The sequence below is a fragment of the Protopterus annectens genome, chromosome 6.part0, assembly GCF_019279795.1.
Source record: "Protopterus annectens isolate FY-2018-M chromosome 6.part0, PAN1.0, whole genome shotgun sequence".
Taxonomy (NCBI): Eukaryota; Metazoa; Chordata; order Ceratodontiformes; family Protopteridae; genus Protopterus; species Protopterus annectens.
The window spans coordinates 938,585,295-938,610,228 of record NC_056737.1 but is presented as its reverse complement, the minus strand read 5'-3'; the positions used below and the strand labels follow the sequence as shown (position 1 = coordinate 938,610,228).

General features: G+C 39.9%; 1 protein-coding gene across 1 annotated transcript in view; it reads right to left on the bottom strand.

The window, feature by feature from the left end:
- Positions 1–24,934, bottom strand: part of PPP4R4 (protein phosphatase 4 regulatory subunit 4) — a 2,733,238-nt gene that overhangs the window by 745,252 nt on the left and 1,963,052 nt on the right. Inside the window, exon 14 of the mRNA XM_044073596.1 lies at positions 14,010–14,192. Within this exon, the coding sequence (XP_043929531.1) occupies positions 14,010–14,192 (183 nt within the window). The remainder of the gene's footprint in view (positions 1–14,009; positions 14,193–24,934) is intronic.

Genomic DNA, 24,934 nt, shown 5'->3' with positions numbered 1-24,934 from the left:
GAGGGTGTCTTGTTAAGTTTACTGAAGAGATCAGAGGACCTTTATTATTGTGATATTCATCACCATGGGTTCACTCCAGTAAGATCTACAACTACAAACTTAATTAGTTTCTGTTCAAAAGTAATGAAAGCCCTGTACAATAACTTAGCAGTGGATGTGTTTTTTGTTGATCTGGCAAAACCATTCAACCTCATTACCACATAAATCGATTCAGGAAGCCTTGGACAAATGCAGATTTTAATGGGTATGTGGTGACATGGACTGCAAACTGGTTAAGTAACCGAAAGGCTCAGGTATGTGTATATATATATATATATATATATATATATATATATATATATATACACACACACACACACACACACACACACACACACACACACACACACACGCACACAGTGGATATAAAAAATGTACACACCCCTGTTAAAATGCTAGGTTTTTGTGATATAAAACAATGCGACCACAATAAATCATTTCAAAATTTTTCCCACCTTTAATGTGACCTATAACTTGTACAATTCAATTGAAAAACAAATAAATCTGTTAGGGAAAAATTATAAAAAATAAAAACTGTACAATAAGCTGGTTGCATAAGTGTGCACACCCTTAAACTAATACTTTGTTGAAGCACCTTTTGATTTAATTACAGCATTCGGTCTTCTTGGGTAGGAGTCTATCAGCACTGCACATCTTGGCTTGTCAATACTTGCCCACTCTTCATTGCAAAAGCACTCCAAATCTGTCTGACTGCAGGGGCACATCTTGTGCAGAGCCTTTTTCAGGTCACCCCACAGATTTTCTATTGGATTTAGGTCTGGGCTCTGGCTGGGCCATTCCAAAAGTTTAATGTTCTTCAGTTGAAGCCATTCTTTTGTTGATTTGGATGTATGGTTTGGGTCATTGTCGTGTTGAAAGGTGAAATTCCTCTTCATCTTCAGCTTTCTAGCAGATGCCTGAAGGTTTTGGGCCAAAACTGACTAGTATTTGGAACTGTTCATAATTCCTTCCACCTTGACTAAAGCCCCAATTCCAGGTGAAGAAAAGCAACCCCAAAGCATTATATTGCCACCACCATGCTTCACCATGGGGATAGTGTTCTTTTGGTGATGCGAAGTGCTGTTTTTGCTCCAAACGCGCCTTTTAGAATTGTGGCCAAAAAAGTTTAACCTTGGTATCATCAGACCATAACACATTTTCCCACATGCTTGTGGGAGACTTGATGTATTGTTTTGCAAATTTTAGCTGGGCCTGGATGTTTTTCTGTATAAGAAAAGGCTTCCATCTTGCAACCCTACCCCATAGGTCACACACATGGAGAATGCGGGAGATTGTTGTCACATGTAGTACACAACCAGTACTTGCCAGAAATTCCTGCAGCTCCTTCAGTGTTGCTGTAGGTCTCTTGGCAGCCTTCCTGACCAGTTTTTGTCTTGTCTTTTCATCAATTTTGGAGGGACATCCAGTTCTTTGCAACATCATTGTTGTCCCATATTTTCTCTACTTTTTGATGACTGTCTTCACTGTGTTCCATGGTATATCCAATGCTGTGGAAATTTTTTTGTACCCTTCTCCTGACTGATAGTTTTCAATAATGAGATCCCTTTTATGCTTTGTAAGCTCTCTGTGAACCATGGCTTTTGCTGTAGCAGGCAACTGAGTAAATGTCAGGTAAATCCTACTAGGACAACTGAACTTTATTTGGGGTTAATCAGAGTCTCTTTGATTGATGTCAGGAGTGTACCTAAGAAGACTGAATGCTGTAATTAAATCAAAAGGTGCTTCAACAATGTATTAGTTTACCAAGTCAAGAATAAAAGGCAAGCACAGAGAGACCACGTTCCTGTTAAAACATGTAGCATAAAAATAAAAACCTTGTGTACAGGAACGTGAGGGCTTGTAAAACTCAACACTGCTTGTTCGCAAAGTCACAAAAATACTGCATTCCTCTGCAGACACCAGCAAGTAGTACTAAGCAGCAATGGCAAATAAAAAGCAAAACCAGAAAGCAGTCCACAACGTCCAAAACGATAAAAAAACTTCTTTATTGCATGCAGTAGTAAGCGCTTTCACCAGAATGGCTTCCTCAGACTGTAGCAGCATACACATCACACAGTCATTAAATAGCTTCAACAATTAACAACAGGGTATTGTTCAAACCAATTAATTAAACAATAAAATATTCATGAAGCTTCTACTATAAAAACATCCATTATGAAACATAGATAAAACAACAGTTAAAAATAAGCAAAAGTGACTGTTCAAAAAATAATAAAAGATATTATATATATTATTTTGTATTTAATTTTATTTATTCACAGCTTTACCTAACTTCCTTCTTTTCAAAAAAGGTTGTAGACTAACTTTATCATTCAACCCAGGGGTTGAATCAGCTCTCCATCTTATAATCCATCTGAGTTCCATCTCAAGTGTATAAGCTTCCACATCCCCACCCCTCATAGTATCATGAATAATCTGTAAGGCAAAAAAGGTAAAGGAATGTGTAGTCCCTGCCTGTATCTGATGTTTCGCTAGTGCATTAGTAATATCACCTATTCTCATTTTATAAAGATGTTCCCTAATTCTCAACCTCAACTGCCTATTGGTTTTGCCAATATAAAATGCTTGGCAGGCAGTGCAACTAGCGAGATAAATCACATTTACTGACCTACAATTAGTCCCTGTGGAAAAAGAAAAGATTTGTCCAATGACAGGTTGTACAAATATATTACTATTGTTAATAAAACTACACTGATTACAACTACCACATGCAACCGTATTAAAATTCGTCATGTACCTCACACTTTCCTTATGACACAACATACTTTTCAAGTTCATCTTATTCTTGTATGTGTATCTAGGTCTTATTCCTACTAATTTAGAAACATCTTCATCTACAGTGAGCACATCCCAATATTTTTCTATAATATATTTTATATTGGTTACATCACTAGTATAATAAATAGGTACATTCACTGTAACATTCGCCTTATGTGCCTGTCCTTGAGTAGCTAACTCCTCGGCCTTAAAATTACTAGAGAAATAAGGGCAGGCTCTAGTTCCTCTCAGACTATATGTGTCAGTCAAAGCCTTGTTTATTTCCGCATCCTTATAAGACCTCTTCAACAACATGGTTCTTAAATTCTCAGCTTCAACCATAAAGCCACTATCAGAGGGATTCAGTCGGGACGCCCTCATGGTCTGCCCCTTTACAACATTTTCAAATACATGTAGTGGATGCATGCTTGTTCTATGCAGCAGAGTATTTTTATAACACATTTTCCTATGTACCGAAGTATTAACTAATCCATTGTCTAATCTAATAACATCTACATCCAAAAAAGAAATATAACTCCTTGAATAACTCATGGTAAATTTAAGATAACTAGTAGTGCTATCTATAAAGCTCTTGAACTGTAGTAACTGTTCCTCATTACCATCCCAAATTAAAAAGAGGTCATCCACGAACCTCTTATAAAAAGGGACATATTGCTGAAATTCAGAACTGGGGAGCAATACTGCATTCTCCCATTCAGCCATGACAACGTTGGCGTAGCTATTGGCACATGACGTGCCCATAGCTACGCCATCATTCTGGATAAATAACTCTTTTGCAAAAACAAACACGTTGTTATCCAAAATAATTTCCAGGAACAGAGCTATTAACTCAATCAAACTATTATCCATGGTCGTACTTCTTCAAATAATCCTGTACACTTTCAACTCCACTACCATTAGGGATCATAGTAAATAAACTGACTACATCCAAAGTAACCAAGAAATATTCTTTCCTTTCATCAAATTTAGTCATGCATTCATACAAACTAACTAAAAACTGTTTGCTATCTTTTAAGATATTAACATTAGCTTCAACTACTGGTCTAAGATGTCGTTCAACGAACAATGAGAAAGGTTGTGTTAACCACCCTGTCCTGACACTATCGGTCTCATCGGGGGATTATGTAGGTTTTTATGAACCTTCGGGAGGCCTTTCAAAACAGGTATAAGTAGATTATTAACCCTCAGAAACCTGAAAAGGTCCTTATCTATAACACCACTTTTATACAGGTCATCTATCGTGTCGTATACCGAATACTTTATTCCTCACTTCATCCATGTTCAATTTGGAATAAAATCTAGTATCACTCAGGAAATCATACACACTCTTATAATAATCTTCTGTACTCATCACTACGATGGGACCTCCCTTGTCAGCAGGAGTTATTACTATAGAATCATCTCTCTTCAAATCACACAAAGCTTGTCTCTGTTTGTATGTCAAATTATTCTTCTTCCTCTTATTCTTAACATTGTGACTACTATAGTATATATGTAAATCTTGTTCAACTAATTTAGTATACGTCTCTAAAACAGGGTTCAAAATAGGTACATACGTACTCACTGGTTTAAACCCAGTCCTAGTACTACCTATATTAGGACTGCTCTCACACGTACCATAATCAAGTTTCAATTGGACATTCCTGGTACACATTTTGACATCAATCACTGTGTCTGTACTATCACTAAACTTACTGGGTATGAAAGTTAGACCCTTATTGAGTACATATTCCTCCTCTCTACTTAACATCCTGCTGGATAAGTTAATCACAATCGATTCTCCACATTTTCTTTATAGTTGGGCCAACATGTTCTGTTTCCACTACTTTTCTTTTCTGGCGACCTCTGCTCATATACACTTGAGATGGAACTCAGATGGATTATAAGATGCAGAGCTGATTCAACCCCTGGGTTGAATGATAAAGTTAGTCTACAACCTTTTTTGAAAAGAAGGAAGTTAGGTAAAGCTGTGAATAAATAAAATTAAATACAAAATAATATATATAATATCTTTTATTATTATTTTTTGAACAGTCACTTTTGCTTGTTTTTAACTGTTGTTTTATCTATGTTTCATAATGGATGTTTTTATAGTAGAAGCTTCATGAATATTTTATTGTTTAATTAATTGGTTTGAACAACATCCTGTTGTTAATTGTTGAAGCTATTTAATGACTGTGTGATGTGTATGCTGCTACAGTCTGAGGAAGCCATTCTGGTGAAAGCGCTTACTACTGCATGCAATAAAGAAGGTTTTTTATCGTTTTGGATGTTGTGGACTGCTTTCTGGTTTTGCTTTTTATTTGCCATTGCTGCTTAGTACTACTTGCTGGTGTCTGCAGAGGAATGCAGTATTTTTGTGACTTTGCGAACAAGCAGTGTTGAGTTTTACAAGCCCTCACGTTCCTGTACACAAGGTTTTTAAATGTATTAGTTTAAGTGTGTGCGCACTTATGCAACCATCTTATTGTACGTTTTTTATTTTTTATATTTTCCCCAAACAGATTTGTTTGTTTTTCAACTGAACTGTGCAGGTTATAGGTTACATTAAAGGTGGGAAAAGTTTTGAAATGATTTACTGTGGTCTCAGTTTTTTTACATCACAAAAACCTGGCATTTTAACAGGGGTGTATACACTTTTTATATCCACTGTATATGTGCACGTGTGTATACATATATATGTATGTGTGTGTGCCTATATATCTATACACAAATATATAGAATATGATCTAAGGAAATGGAAACTAATATGGGTGTCCCATAGGGATAGGAATCAATGTTGGCCCCCTTTTTATTCCATGTATTAATGGCTAGATTTCCAGAGGTTTCTAAATACTGGGTTAAGAAATTTGCAGACAATGCTAAAAATGCTGGGACTGCAACATCAGTGAGAGATCAGCTGGAATTCCAAAGTTACTTAGATTATTTGAATGGGCCTGAGAAATGGAGTCGTGTTTAAATATGCTAAAAATCAGAATTATACTCTACAGTAGAACAAAGAATAATCACCCTTATGGCATAAACAGTATGACTGTTAATGAATCTGAACATTACTGAACAAAGGCTGGATATTTTAAAAATAATTTTGACTTATGGTTTGGAAATATGGTATATCTGCCTAGAACTATTTAGAGAAGGGCCAGCAATAATCTCATTTGAGGTCCTTGGCCTATCCTTAACATGGTAATACTATATTATGTTATCTACAAGAAAATGGAAGCTTGGGATTTGAAATGGTCTCCATTCCCAACAAGCAGCAATACAGTGGATCTACATATAATCCCTGGAAAAGCAGCAAAGTCAAAGTGATAGGTTCAGTCAGTGAAATTAGTACGAAGAGCAGTCACAATATGTGCGATACAGCAGACAACTACAGCACTGGAGCAGAACTGATACTAGATGTGATCACAGCACTGCAATAGATAACAAATGCTGCCACTTTGAAAGTAGCAAAGACTAAATCAAAGATGTCACTAAAGACTATGCTGTTGATAGACTCTGGTCTAGATAATGATTGAACTGAGGTGATCCCAAGAAACTCTTAAGGCTCTCACAGTAAGAAGCAATCACCACAGTCTCTGAGAACACTGGGACAAGCAAGACATCATGTAAATCTTATATATCTCAACACTTTGGTGAATATTAGGGAAAAAAGCCTGAATTGGGGAAGAAGGACCACCTGGGAAACTGATAATAAGGAAAGCAAATGCAGGCTGTGACACAACTGAACAGCACTTACAAAAGGCACAATGAAATTGAATGAAAGTGAACTTGAAGCAGTATTATTATATTTCTGTACTTCAAAACAGAACCAGTGATGGGTACTCCAATCTGCAGGTGAAGACTGACTTATCTATGTTCTACTGCAAGTACCCAGTTTCTGCAACAGATGAGGGAAAAAACTCTCTTGTCCTCAAGTATTAACTGATGCCAGGAGGAAGGTAGAAGATTCCGTGCCCATCTATTCTGGGAGTGAGGCTGTATTTTTTTTTTACTTATAAGGAATTCTGACTAAGCAATGTGTAGAAAAACACAAAGAATGAAAATCAAGGAAGAAGCACGTAATACAACAGCCTTCATCATAAAGACATATTGACAAAAATCAGTAGCTGAACAGATAAAGCCCATCAACAACTTACTGAAGGAGAACAGATCCATTGACAGTGGTCTTGTTTTACATTTTTTTAAACTTTGATTTTTATATCCAAGCCTAACTTCACATGTCAGTCAATCATCACAGAGCCCACCCTCTTACTTAGTCATAAGCATATCAACAGACCCACTTATAGTTATCTCCATTATAAACAACAAAACAAGGGGGTATAAACAAGCAGAGTGTTTACAGATGGAAACCTTTATATTATGTTTTCATAATCAAAAACCTTCAATAAGGTTTTCCCATATTGCAAGGAGATGAATGAACCATGATTCAGCACTTGTATGCCTGTGGGTATTGGTAGTACAAAACGAAGACTCTGCTTTCTGCCCTGGATCAGTCCAAAGTAAAGTCTAACTTAACATCCAAAGTAGTCCTGAAAGCAATCAGTCCTTTATTACCAAGCCAAAACATCAGTGACCCCGGTAAGAAAATTGGTGTAACTAATGAAATTATTTTTTGAGCAGTGATACAGAATCAGAATTGCCTGGACATAGTAAGGCCTTGCTGAGTTTAATTCTGTTAATTCTGGTGGCTGCCAGAAACGCAATTGCTAGAAAAAGGAAATTGAAGTCTATGCCAAATGTACTAGAAGTAGTGAATACAGTAACAGAGAGAAAAAAACTGGAACTGGGATCTTTAGAAAGGGGTAGGTGCAAATTATATAGAAAAAAATGGGAGTTGTGGGACCAGTACATGTAGAATAATGATTTAGAGGAGGAATGGAGTCAAAGGGAAGGCAGGAATTGATTGAGCTTTGTAATGTTTGACTGTCAGTGACTGGACATATTATGAGTAATGTATAATGTTTGCAACTGAAAATATACCAACGTGGTTTGTTCTCATTTATGTAAATATATGATTGCTTATGTCATAAGTGATACTTTAATAAGATGTTTCTTGCTTAAAAAAAACACCAGTGACCCATTTGTTTCTGCATCATAATTACTACCATTAAGGACAGAAGTAACATTTCACAAGTTCATAGGTAAGTACTAGCCTAGCTGCTCTTGTGGGCCATTTTAAGCCTAGCCAGTTTTCCTTTTTGTACTTGAAATAACCTATTCCATTTGGTTATAAATTAGCCTTACCCATTCCATAGTCAATAATTATATATTACTTCTAATAAGAATAACAGGGAATCATACCATAGATAATTTGAGAAGACTCATGTAGGGGATAAAGCATTTAGGAGCTGCATCTGTCAATTAGTAGTACATGGGGCAGTCTTGGGGGTACACTTTCCGTTTCCCATCCATAGATCTAAGTTGCGCTTGAAAATGGACAGGGTTGAACTTCGTTTTATGGTCCATAGTAGCAGTATCCTTTGCAAATTATACCTGCCCCTCCAAACAGTTATGTTGATGTTGCAGAAGAGGTTTAGATCCCTAGACCGAGTATTTCTGATGCTATTTGATTTTCTGATATGCAGCAAATCCATCAGTAATGGGTTGGAGGATGCCTTGTATGCCACACACAGGTCACTTCTTAGCAGTGTGTAGGATAGCGAGTATAGACATTGGGCACTGAATCAGTCTATGTAGGACATGTTGTTTAGGTCTTGTATCCGTTTATTAAGGTATCCCTATGGGTGTTTCAGTTGTTGCATGTGTCTGGACAGATGCATGCCAAAGGGGCATTACATTCAATGACTGGCCTAATCAGGGCTGAGTAAAGGGAAACAATGACATCTGTTGATCTACACACAATCCTTTTGTTTGTGAGCTGTGCAATTTAGAAGCACTTTCTAACAAGAGACATATGCTGGTCAAAAGTTAGGTTACTGTCCACATAAGTTCCCAAATCCCGTACAAATGGGTCAACTCTTAGGTTCATAGGTTCATACTAGGCTATCTGCCCTAGGGCATTTATAAGCCTAGCCAGAGTGTGTTTGGCTTTCGCCACCCATTTTAAATTAATTTTGCTATGCCTTTTTTTGAGGTTAGTATACTGTGCCTCTGTCTAACAGTGACACAGAAGTGATAGCCGGGGTAAACCTACGATCTCCCATCCACTCATCAAGATTCCTCTTGAAGAGAGTCAATGTGGGACTCTGCCTAACCTGGACTGGGATTTTATTCCAGAGTGAAGGGAGCCTCTGGGTTATGAATCTGTCCCTCCAGCATGTCCTATTTATTTCAGTGCTGAGGTTCAAGTCTCTCGGCGTAGCTCGATGGGATTTGGATTTTCTGAGGTGCAGCATGTCCATTAATTCGGGTTGGACATGGCTTTATATGTCAGGCACAGATCGCCTCTGAGCAGGCGGTATGCCACTGAGTAGAGCTGGAGTTTCTTTAACCGGGCAGCATATGGCATCTGTTTGAGCCCTTTGATCCTCTTGGTGAGGTACTTTTGGGGTCTTTCCAGTTGCTGCAGGTGTCTGGTAAGGTACATCCCAAAAGGGGCATTGTACTCAATTATGGGCCTGATGAGGGATGAGTAAAGAGGTACGATGACCTCCCTGATCTAGATGTGAATCCCTTCATGATTAGGTGGGCTATATAAAATGTTTTTCTAACCACTTTGGCCACGTGGTTGTCAAATGAGAGATTGCTATCAACTTGGGTCCCCAGGTCCCTAATGACTTCTTCTGTACTTAATGGATTACCACCTATGTGGTAATTTGTGGGCACTTTGTTTTTGCCAAAGGGGATGACTATACACTTTTTGGCGTTTAGCTTGAGGCCATGGCTCTGGCACCAGTTGTCTGTTTCTATGAGGCCCTTTTGGAGGATGCTTGTGTCGGCTGGAGAGTTGATTATGGCGCCCAGTTTGCAGTCATTTGCGAACTTGGTCAGCCACAGTCCTTCCGTATTGGCCTGTACCGCCGAGAAATATATACCTAACAAGAGAGGTCCTAGGACTGAGCCTTGTGGGACGCCACTTGTAACTGGTTTGGAGTCTGACATGGCTCCAGCAATTCTAACCATGTGGGTTCTGTCCTTGAGCCAGTTTGCAGCCCATCTAGTGACATAGGGGTTTATATTTAAGCTGGTGAGCTTATCTATAATGCCCGAGTGGGGTATTGTATCGAAGGCTTTTGTGAGGTCCAGGTAGGCTGTGTGGACCACCTTCCCCTCGTCAATGGCCTTGGTGACTGTTTCAAAGAAATCGACCAGGTTTAAGAGGCAGGATCCACCCTTAACAAAGCCAAACTGGGTAGGATCCAGTGTCTGTAGGTCCCCAATATCTTTATTTATGAGGTCCATGATGATCCTTTCCATAGCTTTGCAGACCAAGCTAGTCAGGCTTATGGGGCGATAGTTTCCAGGATCCGTTGAGGCACCACCTTTGTGGAGAGGGACCACTGTTGCTGTACGCCACTCTTTGGGTACATATCCTGTAGTAAGGCTAAGATTGAACAGTAGTTTTATGTTTGGGTTTAGCTCTTCTTGGAGTTCATGTAGGGCGCAGCCCGGGACACTATCATTGATGCTGTGTTTCTGCTTTGGAGAGGGCGGCTCTTACCTGAGCATCTGAGATGTCAGGGGGGCAGCACTCTGTTGGGATAGATATTTGTCCTTTTGGTGGGGAGGGGGGGGGGGAGTTTGCACTGAACCTGTCAGCTAGGATGTTGGCAATGTCTGTGGGCTCGGTGTATTTTTTGTCATTTTGGACTAATTCTGAGCATATCTGGGAATTCCCACCCAGGTTCCTAACATAACTAAAGAAAGCCTTGTGATTTTCCTTAGTGTCCTGTGCAATTTTTCTCTCGAAGCTGGCCTTAGACGATTTTATGAGTGCCCGTAGTTTTTTGCTAATACTGATCAGAGATGCCTTCCCTTTTTGGGATTTTGCTCTATCATGTAGTAGCTTCCTCCTTCTATTGTATAGTTTGTTTATGGCTGGGGTCCACCAGACAGGATGTTTGCCTTTGAAGGATTGGGTCTTGGTTTTATTTGGGATTGCATGATCCATGCATTCCTGAAGGTGTTCATAGAATGCGTTTATAAAGGATTCTGCGGTCTGGGCGTATTTTCCACAGGCCCGGGGGCTTTGAAGGATTTCGCCTCGGTTTTGAGGCGTGTGAAATTTGCTTTAGAGAAGTTTTTCACTGTGGTTTTCTGGGCAGGGGGTGGGGTCAGGATGTAAATATCCAGTGAGATTAGTTTATGGTCTGATCTTACCAGTGAGGGATACACTTCTGGTCTGGAGCATAGTGTCCACATGTTGGTGATGATCAGGTCCAGTATGTTTTCCCCTCTTGTGGGAGTGGTAACAAGTTGTTCCATAGCATTTGAGTTTATAAATTCTAGGAACCTTTGGGCTAGGGTGTTGGAGCTAGAGTAATGCTCCCAGTCTATGTTTGGGTAGTTGAAGTCGCCCAATATAATGGTGTTTGGAGAGACCTTCATATTTTCCAGTATTCTCAGGAAGGCTAAGTGGGGTTCCTGTGTTTGGGAGGGTGGTCTGTAGCAGGCTATAAACTGGAAGGCAGTTTTACCCACAGTTAGTTGCACATGGATAGTCTCTGATGCTTCGTGCTGTGCCACCAACCTGGAGGTGTGGGCATCTTTGACGAATATTGATACTCCCCCTCCTTTTCTGGTTCGGTCCAAGTTTTGGGGCCGAAAAGCATGGTATGAGGTATAACCTGGTAGTGCTGGGGTGCTCTCGGTAGCCTTGAACCAGGTTTCTGTTACTGCACAGATATCGATGTTCTCCATGCTAAGGAGAGTTTCGAGTGCGTGCATCTTGAGGTTTAGACTTCTGGCGTTGAGTAGCATTACTCTTAGTTTCTTATCCCTTGTGATACCTATGGAGGTGGGTTTGTCTTTTGAGCCTTGCCTAAAAAGGCACTATGGGGGTAACAAGAGCCTTTGCCAATATCCGAAAGCCCAGGGGTGACAGGTGCAAGCCGTCCCTAGCGAAGCATCGTGGCTTGTCGAGCATGTCATCCCAGGCTGACAGGCATTGGATCCCCTTTGAATGACACCAACACTTAAGCCAATTGTTGAAATTGATCATCTTGTCTTCATATTGTGGCATCATTCTTGGTGAGGGTAAGATGCTACTCAAGGTCAGGGTCATACCGGCCTGGGCTACATGCTCAGAGAGCTCCTCTATGTCTCTTTTCATGTAGCCCAGGGAGGTACATCTCAGGTCATTCACACCAGCATGGACAATGACTGAGTCATATTTGTACTTGCCTTGGAGTGACCTGAGTGCTTGTGTTATGTGGCGGATCCTAGCGCCCGACAGGCAGCTCACCGTGACCTTCTCCTTGTTCAGCCTGGTGAGCGGGACGTCAGTGTGCCTGACGATAGAGTCACCTATTACAAGTGTATCAGGTGTGTTGTTTAGCCTTAAGGGCTGTGACTGTTCGGCACACTGGCTTTGTGAGCTATGTGTTGCACGTGTTTTGTTTTGGGGTAGCGGTTGCTTGGGTGTCTGCTTTGGAGGTCTCTGCTGCTTAGGCAGATTTTTATTTAGAGCCTCCAGTATGTTTTTGTGTGTTTATGTGTTTGGTTTGTTGTCGTGGTAGGTCTATGTGAGACTGGAATTGTAGTGAGTGTGGTTTCCTTCTCCTCCTGACTGGTTACGCCAGGACTGAGTTGAGAGAGCTTAGCCTCCAGTTTGGCTATATGGTTGCATCTCTCACATGTGTTGGAATTTGTTGGGAGGAGGAGAGGGTTGTCTGTGTACATGAGGCAGTTGTAACATTGCCTCAAGATTCCCAGATTCACCAGCTGGACCGGAGAGGAGATTGACAACTGACCTTTGGACATGCTAGAATAGTATTGGGAATTCCTTTATAATTGAAAAAAAGGGCCAATGGGGAACAAGGTACTCAAGGGCAGTATGTGAGGGTGTAGTGCTTTTAATTTTTTAGAGCTGACTTATATAATTGCTTTAGTGAGCAAGTGCCAGGTAACTTAAATGCAATGCGTTACAGGTAACTTAAACGCAAAAATGACAAACAGTAACTTTCTTTCAAGTGAAACAAGGAAATAAGTACAGTAAGCAATGCAGATATCACTAGGGATCCACAGAAGTGCTAAAAGGCCGCGTTTTAGGTGGAATTAGCGTTTCAAGGAAATAAACAAACAACAAGCATACAAATAAAGCTAGATTCAGCAGGCCTGGATCTAGTCTATGCTACAGCAAACAAGGTGTACCAATTTCAGTAAGAAACAGTTAGAATATGCAGGCACTATAAGCCTCTAACCAGAAATTCCCTGCTCAGAAGGGCAGAGTCCAGCCTCTCCTCCCACAAGAGTGCAGACCGCAATCCTTCTTAACGTAAAATAACTGGCCTGAATCCCAAGTGCTTAAACCAGAACTAATACACTTTTAGAATAACAGACACTGAGCTCTCAATCAGCAGTTCCCAACTTAGAAGGATGTAAGCTACCTGTCCTGCCACCACAGTGCTGGCCACAAACCTTCCTAATGTAAAACAACTGGTCTGAAGCCCAAGTGCTTAGAAGGTATATTGTCAATGTGGTCGTTCCCTGGGGTAGAGGACTTTCCAAAGTCTACTACTTTTCCAAACTTGTAATGCAATGTAGTTGTGCTAGAAAACTGGATAGTTTGCACCCATTTTGGGCCTCAAACTAAGTATAACTAAAACAAGAAACAAGAAGGTATCAGAATTTTCATTATAAAAGAAAATATTACTATTCTAAGTCTGACCTACAATGAATGGCAGAAACATCCAAAGCTCATTGACCTTTTGGGAAGATTAATTCATTCAGTAGACAAGGGGAAGATGGTTCCTTAACAAACAGAAGAGCAAATATGAGATAGCTAGACAGAGAATGTGATGAGCCAAAGATGCAACCATTTCACATAGTGATCCTGAAATATAGTTCTCCCTGATATCAATACTATTACTCCTGAAAATTATAACCACACTGTGTCCAAAGAACATCTCACATGTATAGTAATAAGTTGTGATGGGTGAGCATGAAAAATAAATAATTAAACTACATGTTCTGAAGCAATAAATGCCAACAGGTTTACTGAAAAAAATCCAGTGAACTAATATTGAAACAATTTTCTACTTGCGTACATTGGTCATGAAGATTGTAAACATTCTATGAAGGAAACTGTAGTAGATCTGGTCGCTTGACAGGACTTGAGGCAAACACGAAAACTTTCTTATTAACTTTTCATGGATTCTCCACTTGAGTGATGCCGCAGCTCTTTGTTCTGCTGTTATAAGTGCTGAGATTAAGTCATGAACTGCCACTAGCTAAAGAAAAATACAAGAGACCCATAAAATGCATAATTTATACATTATAAAAAATAAGGACTCCAATATTATGGCTCTAATATTGTTTCAATGTTAACTGCCTTTTTATATGTTGTAGGGCACTGCATTAATACATATATAAAAAACATAGTACTGAAAAAACAGCTCAAAATGCAGCAAATGCAGTAACATTTGTCTTACATATTTTAACCATTAGCTTCACTCACACTAAAATGCATATAACAATGGAGTACTCACCATATCAGATTATTAAAAAGGAAACCTTTTGTAGTGGGTTAACAGCAGTTTAGCATAGAGGATTAAGACTATGAGCACCTAAGCCACTCCATGGCATACAAGGATAAAGCCCTGACTACGCTGAAGGTGACATGAGTTCGAATAGCTGTTCAGATGCCTGTAGGAGTTTGTAAAGGAGGATAAGAGTGAGAGGGCACTGCCTGCTCAACCATCACAGTAAGAGGGAAGCAGCTTGGCCTTATCACATATGTGACACCTATAAGGAGCAGCAGATGTCTACCCTGTGGATCTCAAGCCTATTGAGCCCAAGTTGGGAAACCTTCAAAAGGCAGTTACAGCAGAAATAAGAAGATTTTCAGCAGGGGAGGGGTGTGCTCACCTTGGGGGAAAAATAGGCGACGTCACAGGCTCAGCAAGGCTGACCCACTCCCTAACATCTTACAGTCACTGTGAGTGCATGAGCTCATAGGGGATTTCCAGGCAGGAATGACTGGGCCATAGTGCTCTCATCTGTCAAAGAATCCCCATCTACCACAACCAATGAATGAATGGGCAGATTGCGTGCAGGTAGAGAAGCCATCAGCCTTAGTCCCAAGGGCATACAAAAAATGACTATGAGCACCTAACAAGCTTCATTATATAGTCTTGGGTTTGATTCTCTCAGTCTCCATTTATCTACTCAGTGACTCTGAACAAATCACTGAACTCAGTTCTTGGTTTGCACCCCAAAAGATGCACCACCGTCCATGAGATCTGCTATGCTAAAAATTAAAAACACAAAAAAGTTTTGGGATTTCCTCTCTGCTATCATAAATTCATAAAAAAATCTCCTTTCTAATCCTAATGTTCTGAGCACATCAGGAGGCTTACTAAACAACACACACACACACACACACACACACACACACACACACACACACACACAAATAGCAGATGTGCTTTAACTTCCATGAGGTCTATGCTGCAAACTGATTTCTGTAGAACTCTCTATGTACCATGTGACATCTGAATCAGTGTAACTAGTTCATTGGCATTAAAGCTATATAACCATATATCTGCCGTAACCATTTTTTAAAGGTTAGAAAATCAAGTACATATACAGTTGTGTGAGTTGCACTTACAGATAATGGCAGATGTTTGAACTCTTCACAGCTGCAGTAGTCTATGGGCTGTATCCTGCAAAGGATACAGCACCCGGTCAGCTTCCCAAAGCTCTAATCCCCTCCCACACAGTGATTCTGGCTACCTATAGTCTAATCCCTTTTTGATGGGAACTATAAACACAGCCAGAGTGACAAAAAAGTCTTCAGAACGTTCTTGCCCTAAGTGTAAAAAAAGAGAAATTCATCCTGAACACAACAGTAACAATTACACCAGTAGGAAAAACAACAAAAGTTCAAAAGTTGTAACCCACTCTAACAATGTACAGCAAAGGGGATGGTGGATAGGTGTGGCTACTGCAGCGTATACAACTGTACTATGTTTGTCATTCTCACTGCTGCAGTAGCCTATGTGTAGATTACTAAAGCTTACCCAACCTGGGAGGAGGAAGGATAAGAGTCCAGGAGCCTGTAAAGGATGGTCTTTGCAAAATCTGCAATGGACCTAGAAAAGGAATCCAGTTTGTAGTGTTTTGTAAATGTATGGATGGAGGATCAAACTGCTGCCTCTAGAATGCTTTGAGAGTCAATATCTTTAAAGTATGCCATCGAGAAAGCTAAGGCCCAAGTAAAATAGGCTTCAACCCCGCCTGGAATAGTTTTATCATGGTGTGGGTAACAAAACATAACAGCCGAGGACAGCCACCTTGAAATTGTCCGTTTAGACAGTGGTTGACCTTTCCTAGTCCTTGAATAGGAAATAAACAAAAAAATGGAACCAATTCACACAAAGTGGTATAAAAACTGACAAAATAAAAAAACACTGTAGAGTGTCAGAGAACCAGGCTGCAAAAGCACTTTAGCATAACAAATTTTTTTATTTACTCCAAGCTTTTCTCAGATAAAATTACTTCTTCAGATATAATTATAACTTTTAAAACCCAACTTTAAATATGCATTCAAATACACAATTAACCAATCATATTATAAATTTAATTAACAATTGCAATTACTCCCAATAAATCCTAATAACAAATCCATACTAACCCCTTACTACATAACTAATCTATGTTCACTAAGGAAGCATTTAATGTTGACAGTCTCATGTAAACCAGATAGCTGATCAGCACTCAAATTATTTATTTATTATTTATTTCAGTTTTATTACCGGGGAGGTCCACTGGGCTTGGGGGCCCGTTTTCAGTGGAGGCCCGGGGAGACAAGCTCCACATAAACAACAATTTTAATTAGAAGAAAGAGTTCTGACACGGATAACATTACACATTAACAGGTGGCTATAAAATAGGCTACAATACCAATATCAGATTGCTCAATTAGCAAAAAGTATTAACAATTTCAGTTAAGTTCAGCAGGAAAAAGATTGGCATATTGCATAAAAAGCAATGAAAAAGCAAAGAAGAAAAATTAAAACATTAAAAACTTTAACGTTTAGAAGCTTATGCAATTAGTATTTTAGAGGAGGTGAAGAAGGTAAGGAGGTTTGTCTGGGTAGCTTAAGCATATAGTGCAAAAATGCTTTAGTAGCTAATACATTTAGAATTTTTGGTGAGCTTAGAGGAGGATTAGGAAGGTATAGAGATTAGCCTGGAGAGAAGGGGGAGGATAACTGGACTGGTGTACGTTGAAGAGTACAGTTGCATATCTTATTTAGATAAAGGTGAGAATAAAGTTGGGTTTTGAAAGTTGGCTAGGTTGTTGCAGGTTCTTAGGGAGGTGTGTAGGGCATTCCATTTTTAGCTAGGGTAAAGGATAAGAGAAGTTGACCTGCTGGGCGCTTTGGTTTTTGTACTGTGATCTGGTTTTGGTGAGAAGATCTAAGGGATCTGAGGGGAGTATATGGTAGAAGAATATTGGAAAGAGCAGGACAGTTAGTAGGATGGAACAGTAGTTTATGGGCTGTGGTGAGTTGGAGAAAGTTAAGATGATTTGGGAGTTCAAGCCAGTTTAGAGAGTGAAGGGAGGTGCAGTGATGAGAGGAGGATTTGGATTTAGTGGCAAATTTGGAGATTTTATTGTAGCATTGTTCCAATTTGGAGGTAAGGGTAGATGATAGGTTAGTGAGCAGAGGAATCTTATTTGCCATTCAGTTTATTTTCTGTCAATAACGTTTTTATAATTTCCACCTCTCGTATCTAATGGAACTTGCTCTAAAACAGCAAAAATAAATTTCTTATATTTGGTGCAGTTGGTTACATGCCTATAAAGAGCATTATTACTGTTTTTAACTTTAATATCAGAAACGTTCTTTAATTCTTTTGCCCAGACTTCTAGTAGTCATACCTATGTAATAACTTCAACAGCCTTTGCACATTGCAATGTAAACACCTTTGGAATGACAATTGAACCTACCTGGTATCTTAAAAGTGTAATGAAGATGTTCTAACATAAAATAGGGTCCTTCATTAATAAATCTGCAGCCAGTGCAAAAGTTACACTTAAAGGTACCTAAACTTTTATTGGCAGGCGGTAAAGGAACCTTAAGTGTTTTCATGTTGCAACAAATGTTTTATACTGCAGTTACTCCTGTAAACAAAAGAAGGATTGCTTCCAACAATATTAACTAAGTCACTACTACGAACCATCTAAACACGAAAAGCCAAAGCAAAAGGTAGATACTGACAACCTCAGCACCACATAGAACATTTTTGTTATTATTCACTGATAAAACCAAAAATCAATAAAACCAGGATTAAGCACTTTTGTCTGCTTATATCATAGACTTCTTCAGAATCCTTACAATACAGATTTGTTACACCATTTAAATAACACTACCTACAGGTCATATGACTAAACAATATCCAATAACGGAATTCCACGTTAATTAAAAAAGTTTAATGAAATATATAATAAAATATTTCTAAATATAAAAATATATACGTTTATTCATGAGATATGTTCATTCAACTATCTACGTGGCAAATGTTTACAATGTAGTAGTTTTTATCCTGGAAAAAATAAATTAAAGGAACACACATACAAACATACTCTGTGTATAAAAAATAAAAATATTAAGAATTCATTGTATAGGCATATCTAATTGTTTCCTGAATACAGTTTTGCTTTGTTTTGGTATATAGACATTATACCTAAAGATGTAGGGTTGGACCCTGGGAGCACTTAATTGAATTAAGGGAAATTATTTGGCAAATAAAATTAGATGCCTATGCCCCCCAGGTTTGAAAGAACATATCTCAATTGCTAGTATAATGCATTTAAAGTCCTTTAAAGTCTAAGGAATTAAATGGTCTTTATTACCAGAAGAACAAGAAGCAGAATCTCCTTCTGTTTCACAGTTTACTTTTTGTTGAACAAACTTTTGTCCTTCTGCCACAGTTTTGTCAGAATCAACTCCTTCTGCTGTTAGGATTGCATCTTTAATATGTTGCTTTCTCACAGCCAGGTTTGGAGCATACACATGATGTGCCCTTTCAATCAACAATTCCTACTGTGGAATACCAGTCCAGTTGCTTATTTGTGCTTTCATAAAATTAATGCAGACTGGTCCTTCCAGATTCTCTGGTGTAGCTGACAATCTCAGGTTTTCCCTATGTGCTCTGTCCTCTAATTCTATTATTTTTCAAAACATCTCTTCCTGAGCAGTCTCATATTCAGCCAGCCTTTTCTTCATCTTACCCTCTAATTTTTTTGCAGTTTTATCACCTCATATGAATATCTGTTTAAAGCTTCTTCCATTTTTTCCTACCTTTTGCTGTTTGTGTTGATATACTCCATCAGTGTTTCATTTATTTTAACTACGTCTGTATGCAGTTGTCTTACATCTTCCTGTAGGTTACTGGAAATCATGTCTAGAAGTTGCATTGCTTTTTGCTGTACAGCTGCAGAACTTTCCCCAGTCAGTGTTCCTTCCTCACTTTTTGCAGCTGACATTTTTTTCAGGTGCTCTGTATTTCTTTTCTTCCTGGCATTCAGGCAGTTCACTTAACTAGCCAGTTACTGAAATATACTGATAAACACAAAAGTCTACTGTGGCCTTCTCTGTTGAATTTCTGTTTTCACAGTGGGAGAGCTAGAGTTAAGCTGTTACTCAATGTGTAGTCATCTTGGAAGTCCAAAAGGAATAAGTTTCCCATTAGAAAATTACGTTCGTAGGTTCACAGGTAAGTACTAGAGTAGCTGCCTTTGCAAGCCATTTTAAGCACAGCCAACTTCAGACTATCTAAAGCACTAAAATAAACCTAACTAAACATGTAATAAGCCCTACGGCACAGAATGACAGTAAATTGCTAGAAAGCAGTTCTTAGAGATACATTAAAGTAATCATAGACCATCTACCAACATGCCTGAAAAGCCTGTATTCTTAAAGTGATATACCACAATTTCCACCAAAAATACTATAAACAGTAAAAATACAATAACCTTATTTATTTACTTGTTTTTGTTTACTTCGAAAGTCCATCTGGGAACTGAAATGCCTACTTTCAGCAAACACCTGAGGAGAAAAGCTCCAAAACAAGGATAGAAACACATTTTTGACAATGCAAAAGAAAAACAGTCAACAAACATTGTTTACAAAGTATTTCAAAGCAAACAGAAAACAAAAGCATATCATATTAAAGAAATGCACATTTTCAAGATATTGAGTAAAATCAAAAATACTATATTAATAGACTTGTATAGTATCCATAGTGGCCACAGTTAGAACTGCATACATTAAACTGTAGGCATGCATAGTTTATTAGTTGCCAGGTGACATTTTACAGATTTAAATTGCTGCAGGTTATTTAAAAGTCTTACATGGTTTGGAAGCTTGTTCCATGCCTTGGAGATGGCAACAGAGTTCTGAGGATAGTACAGTTGTATAAAGTTTTAACAATAGATGTCCTTCTCTTCACTGTTGCAGTTTTTGGTACATATGTATGTCCCACCCTGGGCAAACCCTCGCTCAAGGCAGTATAAATAAGCTTAAAAGAGATTCTGTTTACACAGTACGTCACATTTATGCCCCCCACGAAGAACGTACGGCATAAAAGGGACGTACAGATGCAACTACCAAGAAATTAATTGCTCTAGAAGAGAACAGTCATCATACAACAAAGCAGTCCATGCACATCCAGAAGGAAAAAATGCAGAATAAGCAAGAGGGAATTGGAGGGAGGGAGCAAATACTGCAACAGTGAAGAAAAGGACATTTAAGAGTTTACACAACTGTACTATGTCCTTCCATACCACTGTTGCAGTATTCGGTACATAAGGGAGAATAGAAAAGCTCAAGAAACAGAATGGGAGGTGGAAGCCTGAGAAGTGCCCTCAACAAACCCACAAAAAATGGTTTCAACAAAACCTACGCTGGCCTTAGAAACCATATCCAACTTATAATGCTTAGTAACAGTATGCACAGAAGACCAAGTAGCAGCTTCAAGAATGGAACAGCTGTCCAACCCCTTAAAGAAGACACCAGAAGAGGCAACAGCTCTAGTGGAATGAGTTCTAACAGATGCAGACAGAGATTTGCAATGAAAAGAATAACAAAAGGCAATGGCCTTGGATAGCCAGGAGGAGATGGTTTGCTTAGAAAGAGCCAAACCCAAATACCAGGGAAGAAGGGAAACAAAACACTCATCAGACTTATGAATAGTTCTAGTTTTATCCATATAGTACCTGAGCTGTCTGTGTAAATCCAAGGTATGCAGGACCCTGTCAGTAGCAGACTGAGGAGAAGGGAAAAAGGAACGGAGTTGAACCGATTGATTCAAGGATAAAACATTGACTACCTTGGGCATAAAAGAAGGATTATATGAAGGGACACCCTGACCCTGTGAAAAAACACAAAAAAGGATGCATGGCCATAAGGGCCTGGAGCTCATAAACCCTCCAAGCAGAAGTAAGAGAGAGTAACAAAACAGTCTTCCAGGTACAACGTTGCCAAGAAGCAGAATATGCAGGCTCAAAAGGAGCCAGAGTTGATTTTTCCAAAACAAAATTAAGGTCCCAAGGAGGGGGAGCAGGCTTTGTTGGAAGTCTAATATGCAGGACACCTTTAAGAAATTGCTTGACCTCAAAACGAGAAGTCAAAGGAGGATTCAAGGGCATACAAGCAGAAATGGCTAACAAATGGGCCTTCACAGAAGAATAGGCCAAGCCAAACTGGAGCAACTCACACAAATAAGAGAGGACCAAAAGGACGCCCACTGAAAAAGGGTCTTGGTTACAAACATGGCACCAGACTGACAATCTCCATTTGCACATATAAGATTTTCTGGTGAGAGTTTCCTTGCCTCTTGTAAAATCCTGAGCACATACTAAGAAAAGAAATTCCTGAAAGGGAACACAACCCTATCATCTACAACATCAGCTGCAGAGTGGGCAAGTGGGGATAGATGACAGACCAACAGGTGAGGTAACGTGTAGTGATTGACCCTGCCCAGATGCATTAAGAGGGAGAGCCAGTGCTGTCTTGGCCAAAAGCGAGTCACTAGCAAGACTTTTGGGGAGTCCAGCTGAATTTTCTGGAGGACTTTTGGAAGTAGAGGAACAGGAGGGAAAACAAAGAAACTTCCCATTCCACGGAAAGGATAGGGCGTCCGTCTTCCAGGCCAGATAGATGGCACTCTGGAACAGAAGACAGAAAGCTACCCGTTCAGAAGGGAGGCAAAAAGTTCTACCTGAGGAATACCCCACCAATGGACAATGTCCAGAAACATGTCTCTGTGAAGCATCCACTCATGATCCTGTGTTTTGGACCTGTTCAGAGTCTGCCACAAGATTGTGCTCTGAAGTGATATATATATATATATATATATATATATATATATATATATATATATACTGCCTGAAGAGTTAATTGACAACTGAGAGCCACTTCCGAAGCCTGAAGTGCCATCCTGCAGAGGATGTAAGATTTTGTGCCCCTTGCTTGTTGACATACTACATCACTGTAGTATTTTTTAAGCACTTTTATTGAGTTATCACTTGTGACATAGGCAAATTTAAATTTATACAAAAGTAATCAAATTGTATTAAATTAACATTCACAGGTTCATAGGCTGGTACTAGGCTATTGGCCCTAGGGCCTATACAAGCCTAATCAAACAATTCCCCGGATACTTCTTCCCACAATATTTACTTCCCTCTTCCCCTGTCTAGCAGGGTGACTGACATGATCCCCGGGGTGAATTTCCTATCTCCCATCCAATCGTCAAGGTTCCTTTTGAAAACGACCAAGGAGGCGCTCTGCTTGACATGTATGGGCAGTCTATTCCAGAGTATGGGGAGTCTCTGGGTCAGGAACCTATCCCTGCAGCATGTTTTGTTCGTTGTGATGACAAGGTTTAGATCCCTGGAGCGTGTGGCTCTGAGGGATTGGGATTTCTTTAGAGCATGTCCAACAGCTCAGGGTTTGACATGGCCTTGTATGTTAAGCAGAGATCAGCTCTGACTAGACGATATGCCACAGAGTATAGCTGGAGTTTTTTTAGACTGTCAGCATAGGGCATCTGCTTTAGGCCTGTGATTCTTTTAGTGAGGTATTTCTGAGGCCTTTCCAGCTGTTGCAGATGTCTTGTGAGGTACATACCAAACGGGGCATTGTACTCTCTAATGGGTCTAATGAGGGATGAGTACAGAGGGACAATGACCTCCTTTTTTCTGGATGAAAAGCCCTTAGTGATGAGGTGTGCCACATAGAGGGATTTTCTGACTGTTGTGGTGATGTGGTTATCGAAGGTGAGACCACTGTCCACCTGTGTTCCTAGGTCTCTCATCACACTTTCGGTGTTTATTGTACTGCCACCTATGTGGTAATTCATGGGTACATGTTTTTTCCCCAAAGGGGATAACTATACATTTCTTGGCATTAAGCTTGAGCCCATGGCTCTGGCACCAAGCATCTGTTTCTGTAAGGCCCTTTTGTAGAATATTTACATCATTTGGAGATCCAATAATGGCTCCCAGTTTGCAGTCATTTGCAAACTTTGCTAGCCAGAGTCCCTTAGTGTTGGCCTTATTTCAGAGAAGTAGATGCCAAACAAGGGTGGTCCCAGGACTGAACCCGGAGGTACTCCACTTGTCACTTGTCTGGAGCTGGATTTGGAGTTGGCTACTTTTACAGTCTGGGTTCTGTCAGTAAGCCAGTTGGCAACCCATCGAGTGACGTAGGGATTTATGCCCAGCTTAGTAAGTTTATCTATGATTCCAGAGTGGGGGATGGTGTCAAAGGCCTTGGCGAGGTCTAGATAGGCTGTGTGGGCCGCCTTACCCTCATCCGCAGCTCTGGAGACTGATTCGAAGAAGTCATTCAGGTTCAGGAGACAAGATCGGCCTTTCACAAACCCAAACTGGGTGGGGTCCAGTGTTTGAAGGATGCCAATGTCTTTGTTTATAAGTTCCATGAAAATGCGTTCCATGCCCTTGCAGATTAGGCTCGTCAGACTGATGGGACGGTAGTTCCTGGGATCCAAGGTGGATCCCCCCTTGTGGAGTGGGATAACTGTAGCTGTGTGCCACTCAGTGGGCACGAAGCCTGAGGTGAGGCTATGATTAAACATGACACTTAGGTGCGGTGCCAGTTCATTTTGTAGTTCATGTAGTACACAGCCTGGGATGTCATCTGGTCCCATGGATGCTGTATTCTTAGCTTTGGAGAGTGCAAATTCTACCTGTGTAGCCATGATTACCGGATTTTGGCAATCTTTTGGTATTGAGATGGGCCCTTTAGGAGGTGAGAGGGGGGGGTGAAATTAGCACTAACTCGATCTGCCAGGATATTGGTGATCTCAGCTTCTTACTGAGGCTGGTAAGGAAGTATTTTGCATCTTGGGATTTTCCTCTTTTCTGCAACAGTTTCTTCCTTCTGTTGTATAATTTGTTTATGGCAGAGGACCACCAGATTGGCTTCCTTTTTCTGGAGGAGAGTGTCTTGGTTCTATTTGGGAGGGCACGATTCATGCACGAGTGGATGTGCTCGTACAGTGCCTCAGTGAATTATTCAGCAGTTGAACTTTCAACTCCTGTCTGCATGGGGGGTGCCATGAAGTTTGTCACTTCTGACTTGCGTAGCATGAAGTTGGCTTTGAAGAAGTTTTTTACGGAGGTTTCTTTACTGGGGGGGTGGGATGTGGATGTCAAGGGTGATTTGCTTATGGTCAGACCTAACCAATGAGGGGGTGACCACTGGTGTGCAGCATCTATCTCACATGTTGGTAATGACCAGGTCTAGGATATTGGAGCGCCTGCTGGGACAATGAATTAGTTGATCCAGGGCATTGGAATTTATAAATTCTAAGAACCACTGGGAAAAGGTGTTGGTATCCCAGTAGTTTTCCCAGTTAATGGCAGGGTAGTTGAAATCACTCAGTATTAGGGTGTTTGGTTGTATCTTAATATTTTCCAGTATGTTTAGAAAGG